The sequence below is a fragment of the Panicum virgatum genome, chromosome 5N (genome assembly GCF_016808335.1).
Source record: "Panicum virgatum strain AP13 chromosome 5N, P.virgatum_v5, whole genome shotgun sequence".
NCBI lineage: Eukaryota > Viridiplantae > Streptophyta > Magnoliopsida > Poales > Poaceae > Panicum > Panicum virgatum.
This window is the reverse complement of record NC_053149.1, coordinates 3,995,342-4,007,399: the sequence shown is the minus strand read 5'-3', so window position 1 is coordinate 4,007,399 and position 12,058 is coordinate 3,995,342. Positions and strand designations below refer to the sequence as shown.

Sequence of the window (12,058 nt, the reverse complement as noted above, 5' to 3'; positions counted from 1 at the left end):
GGAGCGGGTCTTTAGGTAGATCATGACGCGGTAGGCGCGGACGTGCGGGTGGTGTAGTTTTCAAGAATGCTAGTATAAGCGGTTGTGGTTCAGCAATCACAAGTAGTCTACAGAGACGTCCATCCATGCAAAATCAGCAAGAATCGGTCACGCCGCAGCAGAAGCTCTAATTCCCGCATGAAACATTACACACAAACAGGGGCGTGCCAACCATGTATTCATGGGTATTCAATTGAATACCCAAAAATTTTAGTGCAAAAATTTATATACATAATATATAATATGTATATGTATCCAAAAACAAAAAATAAAAGCATTTATAAAAGAATTCTTAAATCCTAGTCTCTAACATTCTATATTCTTATGTAGAGGATCATCCTAGATATTACTTCTCCTGTACTGTATTCTCATGTCCCTATGACAGTTTTCTTATATCGGATATCCTATTATTTGAACCTTGATATATTAGGAAACATGATCCATGAATACGAAGGATGAAGGTCTAAAGATCGGCGTCTAAAATGGCATGACAAGTATTTGGGATTGGTTGTGGATTTTTGTTCTCATATTTGAAAAGGAGAGAGATAGTTTAGGAAGTTTCTACCTTGAGGGATTTGTTTTAGAGAACTATTGGAGGGAGGTTTTCCATTAAAAATCCTAAATTCAAAATTAAAATAGTCTTTTAGAGTGTCTCTTGGAGATGAGCTAACATACAAAACAGACTTCCCACATATTGCCTCTTGTGCTTAGATTGCCCACTTCCCTCCTCCAGGCACAGCCGCAATGGCCCAGTCGCGACCCCCAATTGGCACCGACCCAGATCCTCAGCTCCATCCATCCCAACTCCCCCCTCTCAGCTCCATCCATCCCAACTCCCCCCTCCCGTGTGGCCGCATCCTTTTCGATTTCGGCCGATGGCAGCAAACCCTAATGGTGCGATGGGCGACGGCCGCTTGTGATGAGACACGAGTAGCCTACGGCATTAGGAACTGCGTAACGCATAGCGACGGCCAAAATTGTTTTTGATCTTTGGAAAATGCAAAATTGTTTTTGATCTTTGGAAAATGTTGAATACCCAAACGTAAAATCCTGGGCCCGCCCGCCACTGGACACAAACACAAGCCATGAACTGGTAATGAACAGTTGCATTTCATTTTACCACTACACTATCCATCGCTGACCTCTACGACAACCATTCAAAATCCAAGCATCTACCCAATTTACATACAATCAGTACGGAATTCTATGGAGATACTAAGCACTATATGGTTCTCTTGCAGTAATACTGTACAAGCAAGCACAAGTGAGCACAACTAAGAGCTCTATACGGCCAACAGATTAGCCACCGAGAATATCAGGCAATGCTGGACGTTTAGAACCATGCGGACATTTTACACAGATGGGCATCAGCTATCAAAATGGCGGGCCGACGGTTTCCTCTCATCTCCTAGGGCGGACGGCTCCCATCGATGTTGTCGATGACGAGGAAGATGAACGGGCCGACCTGTCATTCTCCTCCTTGTCCTCACAGAACGCCTTCTGGACCACGTTTTGCAGATCATGGAACCTCCTCTTCTTCTCTGTGGATGTGTCTCTCCCGAGGGAAGCCAGCTCTGGTTCATCGTCCATGATCTGGTCGAGTACTTTTGAACACCGCGGGAAGAAGCGCTTCCCAAGTTCCACTGGTACACAAAGCCATCTTGTAATTAGTCCGGGTTTCAATTGTACACTGCTTCTAAGTCCCACAATTCAGGAAGACTAGAACTTAACAATTGGAGGTCAGAAAACAATTTCCTATGACCACAATAAAATGTGCATACTCAAGTTAAACATGTTTTGTCATGGAACATCAGTTATCATTCTCAAGGAGTGAAAAGAGGAAAGTGCCCACGCTTCACACTTCACAGACTAATTCATATCTGACAAGGTATATGACAGTGACAGACAGTAAAGTTCTAAACTTGAAGACTGACGGAAACTCAGTTTCCATCACAACAGATATATGCTGAAGAGGCGAACATCAATAGATGAAAATAAAGCAGTGTGATTTAAAACAAAAAAGAAAAAGGCAAGCCGAGTGTCACCTGTTTTGGAGAGGGCCCTCATCCGAGTCAAGTGTTCTTCCTTCATTATGAAAGGAGTGTCGTTTAGATCAACAGTTGTACGCTGTATCCCGGGAGGCAGATTACCACTAGAACCAAGGTTAAATTCCATGGTTCCATCAACTTGAGCAATGTCCATTGCTACCTTTGCCTCCATGGGGAACAATATCCTCGCCAAAGCAACTGCATAACATAAAAGGAAAATATATAAAGACATAACTAAGAATGAAAGAGAAGTTCAAAACACTAGTTACTCAATTAATTGCCAATAAAGAACAGTATTGTTCGTGCAACACCACCAGCCATGTTCGTTCTGAAAAGCATGGCACTATATGCATTTTGCAAACTGAAAATACCTCGATTTTCAAGGTACAGCAATTTTCCACGCAGACAGTCTCCTGCTATTGCAAGAGAAACTGATGCTTCTCCAAGTTGTGGATCCCTTCTTTCAGCTTGCTCTAGTATCTCAATACATAATCTATCTTTTGGAGAAGGTTTTCCATCCTCAGTAGGCCCAAAGTAGTCCCCATGCTTTGAAAGCCGCTTAGAGATCTGTACTGCTTTTCTATTATCAAATGTGAGGTCTGATGGCCGAGCTCCCTTGGTCAAAAAAAGGGAGACAATGATTTTAGGCTCCATTCTCATAGCAGCAATATGAAGAACTGTATAACCTCTCGGGTTCCTATGATTAACATCTGCAAGTGCGAGATCCAGAAGCTCTGTTGTGATCTTCGAGTCACAATGTTCGACAGCATAGTGCAATGCATATGCGTCATCAAGATTAGTTTTCCCTTCCTTGAGTAGCATCCTGACTAGCTCCACATCATCAGAATCCAGCGCTCTGTGTACTCTTCTTACATGTATGTTAGGGAAGCCCTTGTCTTCAGGGGAAACTAATCCAAGACTTAGCCTTGCATCAACAATTTGTTCAACAACATTTGGAGGCAAAGCCTTCTCGAGAGTAATCATATCAAGATTTGACCGAACTACTATCTCAAGGCATCTTTCGAGCAGTTTCGCACAAGATTTGCTGCATAAGTTTGCAACACATAAGATCAATGGGAGGTTGTCTACTTCAACCTTGTCAAGGACATCAAGGAGCCGCCGCTGCAGAGAAAAATCAAGATCAATATGGCTGAGTAACAGCAGGTTAGTGGCAAAAACTCGCGAATAACAATAGCAATACAAACACATAGAGTGGTGGTTGTGTGTGGGTGGTAAAAATATATTTTGATTAAAAAACAGTGTCAGAAATGGAATAATGGTGCTTTGCATATGCAGACTAGCGCATGCCTAAACAGGACAATTGCCAGTAGCCAAAAATGGTGAGATAGGATAACCGGGTTGTACACTCCCACTTTGAGAGCTCTAGAAAATTGTGAAACTGATTTTCTGTAGACATTAATGGCCTGAGGATTTTAGTACTAACTATTTTCTTCATAGTGGAGTGACAGAGCTCTAATAAAATAATTATTTTTTGTGCAAGGTAGCAATGGTAAGTTTCACCATAAAATAGATAATAGTTCCTGATCAGCAATTTCTTTGCTTCTTATACCTTTTTATTTTCCTTTCTAGAGATAGCTTAGTGGGTTTGTTGAACTACATCTATCGCACTCCATAAATAGTGTGCTGCCTTATCTTGTCCGCACCATCAAAACTATGCCGGTTTCGTTTTGTTTTGTTTGCATGTGAATCGTTTCTGTATACATGTAAATTGTCGGTATCCGAGTAGCCCAAAGTAGATAATGCAGAGTTCGATCTCTTTCCATTCAGTACTCTAAAAAGAAATTGTCTTTTTCTGAAAGCAGAAATAGTAAACAGCTTTATCATATCTGCACTACAGTTACAGCAATTTATCCTAAAACACATCTTACTCAACCCGTCAAACCAGAGCGGATTTTTAGCGTACAAAAAACATGTACCCTGGTAGTTTCTGCTCAAATTGAACCTGGACCAATTAAGCAGGGCATGATTTTAGTTGATTGACGACTTATGTTGCATGTCACTGTTTGTGCACACGTGCAAGCAGCTGACAATTGCACCCAACTCAACCTGTCCTGGTCTAATCCAAAACTTTACCATTCAGTGTACAATCAGCACGAGCTTATTGCCACTGTAGCAGACTAGCAGCCAGATTGTGCTAATGATTAACGCTGTTTTCCAAATGCAATGAAGAAAAAGTTTGCCGCTTCAGGCAACATCTGCGTGCGCTGCGCAACAGACAAAGAAAGCCGCTTTGCAGGCCGCCGATTACTGGCACGAAACCCTTGAGCAATCAACACGCATCGCAGTAATCACAAAAACCAAAAGGGCGCCATGAATCGCTGGCCAAGCTAAGGCGGCATCCTTTTTGGCGGCACGCGCGGCGTGAGCCGCGAGGTGAGAGGGAGATGGATGCGGACCTGGAAGAGGCTGGTGAGCTCGCCGACCTCGAAGGTGGAGGCCGCGAAGAGGACCTGCGCCATGAAGGCGACGGCGGGGCGGCAGCCGACGTGCGCGCAGCCGCCCTCGTCGACGCAGAGGCACGCCGCCTTGGGCAGGGCGCCGACGCGGCCGCTGTAGAGGTACTCGAGCACCAGCTGCAGCGCCTCGTAGCCGACCTCCACCTCCTCGCCGAGCAGCTCCCGGAGCTCGACCTTGTCCTTGTCCTTCCCCTCGCCGGCGCCTGCGGCGCGGCGCGCGAAGAGATCGCGCAGGAAGGGGCTGCGCGCGCAGAGCACGCAGCGGTGCACGCGGAGGTCGGGCGCTCCTGGCACCGCGATGCGCGCGTCGGCGAGGAAGGCGAAGTCGTCGGGGCAGCGGAACGCGGCGGCGAGGTTGTCGGAGAGGCGGCGGAGCGCCTGCAGGTCGGCGTCCGCCGCGTCGGCGCCGTCGACGGAGAAGCTGTCGGAGTCGGAGAGCGCGACGGCGGTGACCTGGCTGTCCATGGGCTCCATTGGCTGGGAGCGGCGCGCCGGAGCCCGGGTTGGTGGGAAGCCGCGAGGAAGTCGAAGCGAGCGGAGGCGGGGAGGGAGGGAGGAAGGGGCGCGGGGAAAGAGACGGGTTTAATAGTTTATTTATTAAGGCATTAGTAAACGGCGGGACTGAGGTGGCAGATGGGGCAAGTATTGCGATTTGGCCCCCCTCGCTTGTTAGATTTTTGAATTAGGTCCTACAGTTGACCAACCTCCACCATTTCCTGGTGCTACTAGCCTAGAGAACATCCAAGAGCATGTTTGATTGTGTAAAAAAGAGCATGTTTGGTTCGCGTGCGAATATCTTCACCAAAACTACGGTGTACTGCTCTGGATAGGTAATTCATTTCATTATCATATCTTACTTCTCATATTATCCATATCGTCTGTGAAAAATTAGCATGATATTCATAAAGCGGCATCAAAAGAGAGTGTATTGCTCTACATGTTGTTTTTCTAAATGTTATTATATCGTTTTATGAATACCTAAATCAACACAACACTGCACAAGGCTTGATACGCAATTACCTTGAGTTTGAAGGACGAGATGGCAAGAAGGAAGAAACACAGACACAGCTAGAAGGCTTTTCACTTTGCACCCCCGGAGACAAAAGAAAGGCTTTTGCCCGCGTAGGTGCCGACTAGGATAAGCTTTGCTCTTGTGCGAAACAAACACCCACGAGGCAATAAATCTATCCCGCTAGCTCCAGCAGCAGCCTCCGTGTCCGGTGCCGTTGCCACCGGAAGGACGTGGGCGATCTGCCGTGCCATGCCATGCCATGGCATTGCCGGTGTCAGTGGGAGCCGAGCTTGGGCTAATGGGCTGGACGGCACCGGAGCTTGCTAGCATTGATTGCACACACAGTGGACAGACAGTGCCGAGCCGCCGAGCCTACGTTTTCCTTTACTCCAAACAAGGCGGGGCGCTACGAGATACACCCGGCATTAGGCCAGATTCCAGCCCACAGTTAGTTCCGGCATGGCTACGGCCTACGGGTGGCTACGGCCGGCTAAGGCAAAGCGCTGATCGCGTAGCCGCTTTGCCAGCATGGGCGCGACGAGATAGCATCAACCGATGTTAGTTTTATCGTCTCTCACGCGACAGTGGAGAAGCCGGGCTTCTGGACCACCTTTGACCGGCTCGCTCGGTGAGAGCGAGTGAGATTTATTTCATTCAATTATTCTTATCCTACGTAGTATTTTTGGCCGGCGTCTCCATCGACAGCTAGATCGATGTAGTGCCAATCTGACCACCTTGAAATCTTGTAGCTGCTTCTTCTCCCGGCCCCCTCCGCCATCGATCGACTTTAATTTGGCGCTGTTTCATACGGGAAAGTCTTCAAGAATTAGGTCTTGTCATTTTAATTTCTTTTTTGTAGGGAGCGGTTGTCTCTGCAGGTTTGATTTGATAGGACCAAGCTGATCTTGATCTCGAGAATTGGACTTTTTTCTTTTACACTTTTTACCCCCTGCGTTTTTATTTACATACTCCCTTCATTTTTATTTACATATCATATTAGATTCGTTCTAAGTTAAATTTAACTAACTTTGACCAAATCTATAGAAAAAATATAGCACAAATTATATAGTCCAACATATGAACTATCAACATATACTTCATGATGGATTCAATGAAACAAATTTGATATTGTAAATGTTATTATTTCTTTCTATAATTTTAGTCAAAGTTTGCAAAGTGACTAAAGTCAAATCTAATATGATATGTAAATAAAATAGAGGGAGTATCTTATTAGATTTGTCTTAAGTTAAATTCGGCTAATTTTGACCAAATCTATAGAAAAATATAACAACAACTATACTGCCCAATATATCATATATGCACCATCAATATATATTTCATGGTGGATTCATCACTCTATTGGATGGCTTGTCAGCCAACCAGCCAGCAGTGCTTTTCTCTCACACCAAATCAGCATAGCCACCAGGTACCAACCAGCCAGTAGTATTTTCTCTCACAACAAATTTGGTATTGTAAATACTATTATTTTTTATACAAATTTGGTCAAAGTTAATTAAATTTAACTTAGGACAAATCTGTTAAGATATAAAAAGAGGGAGTATATGTTGGACGGAGGGAGCTAACAGTGAATTGTGTATTTTCGTTTCCCTTTGGCATAGTGAGCAAGCACATCGAACAACATCCGTTGGTTCCTCCGGTCTGGTCCAACCGTACCACGGAGGGGACACCTTCTGCCGCGCTCAATTCAGGCTTTATTTAGATGCATAAAATTTTGGGTGTAAAATATTGTATCACTTTCGTTTGTATTTGATAATTATTATTACGTCATGGATTAACTAGGCTTAAAAGATTCATTTTGCAAATTATAGACAAACTGTGTAATTAGTTATTATATTTAGCTATATTTAATATTTTATGCATGTATTTAAAAATTCGATGTGATGAGAAATCTTGTAAAATTTTAAAATTTTGAAACCATATAAACGAGGGCTCAATCCTCCGTTGGCTGTAGTACGTAGTGCAGCCAAGCATGCCTGTTTTTGGCACGCACGGTTTAATAATTAATAGGGGTAGCTTCCTTTTTGTTTAAGTTTATTATTAATATGTGTGATGGGACAGTTCTAAGGCACGATGATGCCATATGGTGATCAGGAAGAGCAGGCCTCGGAGGACGGAGGGTGCATGCATAAAAGAAAAACACTGCACGTCACGCTGGAATCTTGTTTAGCTCGCAGCGCGTCTACTAAACAGAGTAGCAGGAGTGGCATTTAGACGACGCACATCGTGCAAGACTTTTTGTTTTGACAACATCACATGCATGCAGTAGCGGATCTAGAAATAATTAAAGAAGAGGCTGATTTTTTCTTGCTCTCCTTCTCTTTCTCCTTCCTCTCCTTCTTCCTCATTATTTCTTCTAAAAAATGGAGGGGCTCAAAAGGGGGCTCCATTGTTTTTTCAGATATAGGAATGGAGGGGCTCAAAAGGGGGCTCCATTGTTATTTCAGATATAGGTGGCCTGGAGCCCCCTGGACCCGGTGCTAGATCCGCCCCTGCATGTATGGTGAGCGCAAGGGGTTGCTGAGAACAAGGCTAGTAATACAGCCAACAAGTCGGCTGTAAAGATCCTTGCAACCTTCTTTTAGCCAACCTGTACTATAGTTAGCTCTTCAATATTAATACATAGTACACATGTCTCTCTCACAGATTTTTTTGATTCTTGTGCCCAAACCGGCTGTAAGCTTACAACCCGCTTCTCCTCTATCTCCTCTCTTCTCTCCTCCACGTCATCATTTAGCCTGCTTACAGCAGCCAGCTATAATATTTGCTCTTAGTTATCTGCAGCTTCATGTGGGCCCGTTGGATTAGTAGGGCTGAACGCCCCAAGCCAGTTAAAGATTGCCTTTCTGGTTAATGATACTCCACTAGTTAAGTTATTTTGTTTTCCTCTTGGATGGCACATGCATGTCCCTGTACAACGCACCCTCTCCGCGGCCCGGCACGTCCAGCCCGGGTGGACCGCCGCACAACGGCCACTTCCTCCACGGTCGCTGTCCGGTGGGCCCCCGAGCGGTATCTGTCTGCTGGACCCGGGCAGCGACATTCTCGACCATCACGGCACGGCCGTCGCTGCCCCCCAAGCAACCCTTGCCCGCCGGCTGCCCTGTACAGAATCAGCTGGTTGGAACCTGGAACAATAAGGTTCCTGGATTCGCACATCTGCTGGCGCCGAAAGGTGCTCCGCCTGGAAGGCTGGAACGGGCCGGGCAGGCACGCAGGGCAGGGAATTAAAATTAATCCGGTGAGCACGTGTTCACTCCGATTTTGGCGCGGGGATAAATAAAGATCAAAGAGTATATTATGGCAGTCCCAACTCTCCAACTCAGCTAGTTTTCGTAGTATTAAATATGGTGCCATATAAGTAAAAAACTGAGTTGACAGGTGAGTTAATAAGGAGAGAAGAAAAAAACATGAAGAAACCAGGTCTCATGCAAGAAACTATGTCTACGCGAAAACCAAAACAAAAGAAGAGGTGATTGGAGGGAGAAAAGAGAGAGAAGAAATATAATTGGATAGCAATTTATTTTGAAAAAAATCATCCATTGAAGATGTAATTTCTATGAGTAGTGTCTATATGACATGACAAATATAGAAACTACTAGTAGTGTTTTGGATTGGGATTGGCCTTCACCAACCAACCGGTGATGCAAGAGAAATCCGGAAAGGAAGGCGCGTCCCCGTCCCGTTCGTTGCTGGCCCGGTCCAAGTCAAAGTCAGCCGTCACGGCGACCGACGTGGCTGTCGTCAACCGAGAGGGAAGGGGAGGGGGTGGCCGACGAGCGACCGAGCCCTGGGCGGGCCCACTCGTGCAAGCGACTTGTTGAGCTTTTGGTTTAGTGAATCAATGCGGTCATGGCCTGGTCTTCAGAGGGTAAACCCGGGCGAACTTTTTTTATACGTAGCATCAGGTTTCATTTGGATCGGCAGCAAGCACCAGCAGCGCATCAATGTTTGGATCGGGTTCGGTGGGCACTGCGGGTGCAGCCCACAGCACCTGGACGGCCGGACGAGGTTGTCAGGCTGGAGTCGGCAACGCAGGGGGCAGCACGGGACGGGAGTACCAGGTCGTGTACCAGCAGCATCCAACCTGAGGACTAGTGGTTTCGCAAGACATATCCTTCACCGAACCACTTGGCTAGGGTGTCCGTGTTTCCTGGAACCTCCCCTGGGCGACTCCTCCGGCGATCGCGATCCCGCCACCGTCCTGCTCCGCCACTCAGGCGAACTAGGACTGCTCCGCCGCTAATCTGCCTGATTACGGCGTCCACGCCCCGCCCACCGACTCCCAGTCGGCGGCGGCCACCGCAAATCTCCAGTCAGCCGTTCCGGCGCCGTCAAACACATAGGTTTCCTTCGCGCCGCTTAGGGTTCTAGTCTGGATCGCAGGGGGTTTCCAAGCCGCCGGCCATCTCAGTTCTCTGGGACAAGTTTGTTCTTGTCTGTGATTTCCTCCCACGGATCCATTCAGTTCTTGGTGTGATCCGCTAGGGTTTGGATTCCCCTACCCGGCACCTGTGCCTGGGTTTTGTCTGCTCCTACCACGCTGCCATGGCGGGAGTCTCGTTGAATGGGCCTCGGGAAGAGGTGTCTGATTTGCTTGGACGCCTCAACCTGACTGCCGAAGAAGAAGATGTCATCGTCGATAGTGATGATGAAGTGGAGATGGAGGTTGCAACTGTCAGAGATAAAGTATCCTCTTGTAACAAGATAGCTACGAGAAGGAGATTGGCTAGTAGTTAATTAATAGGACTCTTGTTGTATTCGGTTTAAACAATCTGTTGCCGATTAGATTAGAACTGGCCAATCCTTCTCCACGCTCCTTGAGTTGTGCAATCAATTAACACGTACACGTCGCAGACCCAAGCTAGGGTTCGACGCTTCCACCTAAACTCTGAGTATCTTTACATGGTAATCAGAGCCACTCCTCCATACATCTACAATGGCGAGTTCTTCTTCCTTAGGGCTAGCTACATCTGTGTTGGGTCATCCCATCACCGAGAAGCTCGCCAAGAACAACTATGCCCTATGGAAACTTCAGGTTCTACCTGCAGTGCGCGGTGCTCAACTGACAGGCTATCTTGACGGCAAGACCGTCACTCCTCCCGTTCATATTGATGGCAAAGAAGGGAAACAGCTAAATCCTGAGTACACCGAGTGGGTGACCAAGGATCAAAACCTCCTCAGCTACCTCCTATCGACGCTCTCACGAGATGCGTTGTCGGCGGTATCTACTTGTGTAACAGCAACACAAGTCTGGAGCACGCTGGGAGGCATCTATGCCTCCCAGACCTGAGCCACGGCAGTCAACACCAGAATTTCCCTCGCCACAACCAAGAAAGAGAACCTAACAATTACTGAGTACGTCGGGAAGATGAAGGCCCTAGGGGACGACATGGTTCTGCAGGCACACCCCTAGGAGATGAAGAATTGGTTCAGTATGTCCTCACTGGTATGGACATGGAATACAACCCTATTGTTTCTACTGTTCTTGCTCGTGTTGAGTCAATTTCTATCAATGAATTATACTCCCAGCTGTTAAGTTTTGAGTAGCACCTTGATCTACTGAGTGGAGGCTCAAACTCCTCGGCGAACAGTGCATCACGTGGTGGTCGTGGTGGTGGCTACTGTGGTGGAAATCGCGGCGGTCGATCTCGCGGTGGTCGTACCCCAGGAGGACGCGGTGCATCCCGCGGCCCCAACAATGGAAATCGATCCAATAACAATGGGGCCAGACGCAACACAGGACCAAGGTGTCAAGCCTGCTTCAAGCCCAACCATACGGCAGCTGAATGTTGGCACAAATTTGATGAGGATTATGTACCTGATGAGAGACATGTTGCTGCTGCTGCTTCCTCCTACAATGTTGATACAAATTGGTACACAGACACTGGCTCCACCGACCACATCACCAGCGAGTTAGAGAAACTTTCCATGAGGGAAAAGTACAATGGCAGTGATCAGATACATGTGGCCAATGGCTCAAGTATGGAAATTAAACATATTGGTCAATCTGTTATATATACCCCTACTCGTGATCTTACCCTAAAACATGTTCTTCATGTACCTGAAGCCTCAAAAAAATCTGATCTCTGTCCATAGACTTGCTATTGATAATAATGCTTATCTTGAGTTTCATCCTGATTTCTTTCTTGTCAAGGATCAGGCTTCGAAGAAGGTTCTCCTTCGAGGAAAGTGTAAACGTGGCCTATATCCTCTCCCACTAAGCTCGTTGGAATTGAATCAGGGAAGACAGTGTGTGATGCCATAAGACCTTCATCCAATGTTTGGCATAGTAGATTAGGACATCCTTCTTTCTCTATTGTTCATCAGATTGTTAGCAAGAATAATCTCCCATGTGATAGTGAACCAAATAAATATTCTATTTGTGATGCTTGTCAACAAGGAAAGAGTCATCAACTCCCCTATCCTATTTCAACTAGTGTTTCCACCGTTCCTTTACAACT

At 46.5% G+C, this 12,058-nt stretch overlaps 1 protein-coding gene and 1 non-coding gene across 2 annotated transcripts; one reads left to right on the top strand and one right to left on the bottom strand.

Moving 5' to 3' along the window:
• Positions 1-1,125: 1,125 nt before the first annotated feature.
• LOC120676770 (BTB/POZ domain and ankyrin repeat-containing protein NPR1-like) lies at positions 1,126-5,118 on the bottom strand. The gene is made up of 4 exons (XM_039958107.1): positions 4,505-5,118; positions 2,459-3,209; positions 2,085-2,285; positions 1,126-1,682 (listed from the first exon to the last, which is right to left on the bottom strand). The coding sequence occupies exons 1-4, from the start codon at positions 5,036-5,038 to the stop codon at positions 1,441-1,443; spliced, it is 1,728 nt and encodes a 575-aa protein (XP_039814041.1). The 5' UTR covers positions 5,039-5,118; the 3' UTR covers positions 1,126-1,440.
• A 5,885-nt stretch (positions 5,119-11,003) lies between these two features.
• Positions 11,004-11,142, top strand: LOC120677085. Its single transcript, XR_005676150.1, has one exon. It is a non-coding gene; the product is annotated as a small nucleolar RNA Z247 (small nucleolar RNA).
• The last annotated feature ends 916 nt before the right edge of the window (positions 11,143-12,058 follow it).

Excerpts from the sequence above, each read along its gene's own strand:
- LOC120676770 (XM_039958107.1), bottom strand. The coding sequence starts at position 5,038 with ATGGAGCCCATGGACAGCCAGGTCACCGCCGTCGCGCTCTCCGACTCC. Across the intron at positions 2,286-2,458 it reads GCTGTACCTTGAAAATCGAG|TTGCTTTGGCGAGGATATTG; the intron begins GTATTTTCAGTT and ends TATGTTATGCAG. Across the intron at positions 1,683-2,084 it reads GAGGGCCCTCTCCAAAACAG|TGGAACTTGGGAAGCGCTTC; the intron begins GTGACACTCGGC and ends TTTGTGTACCAG.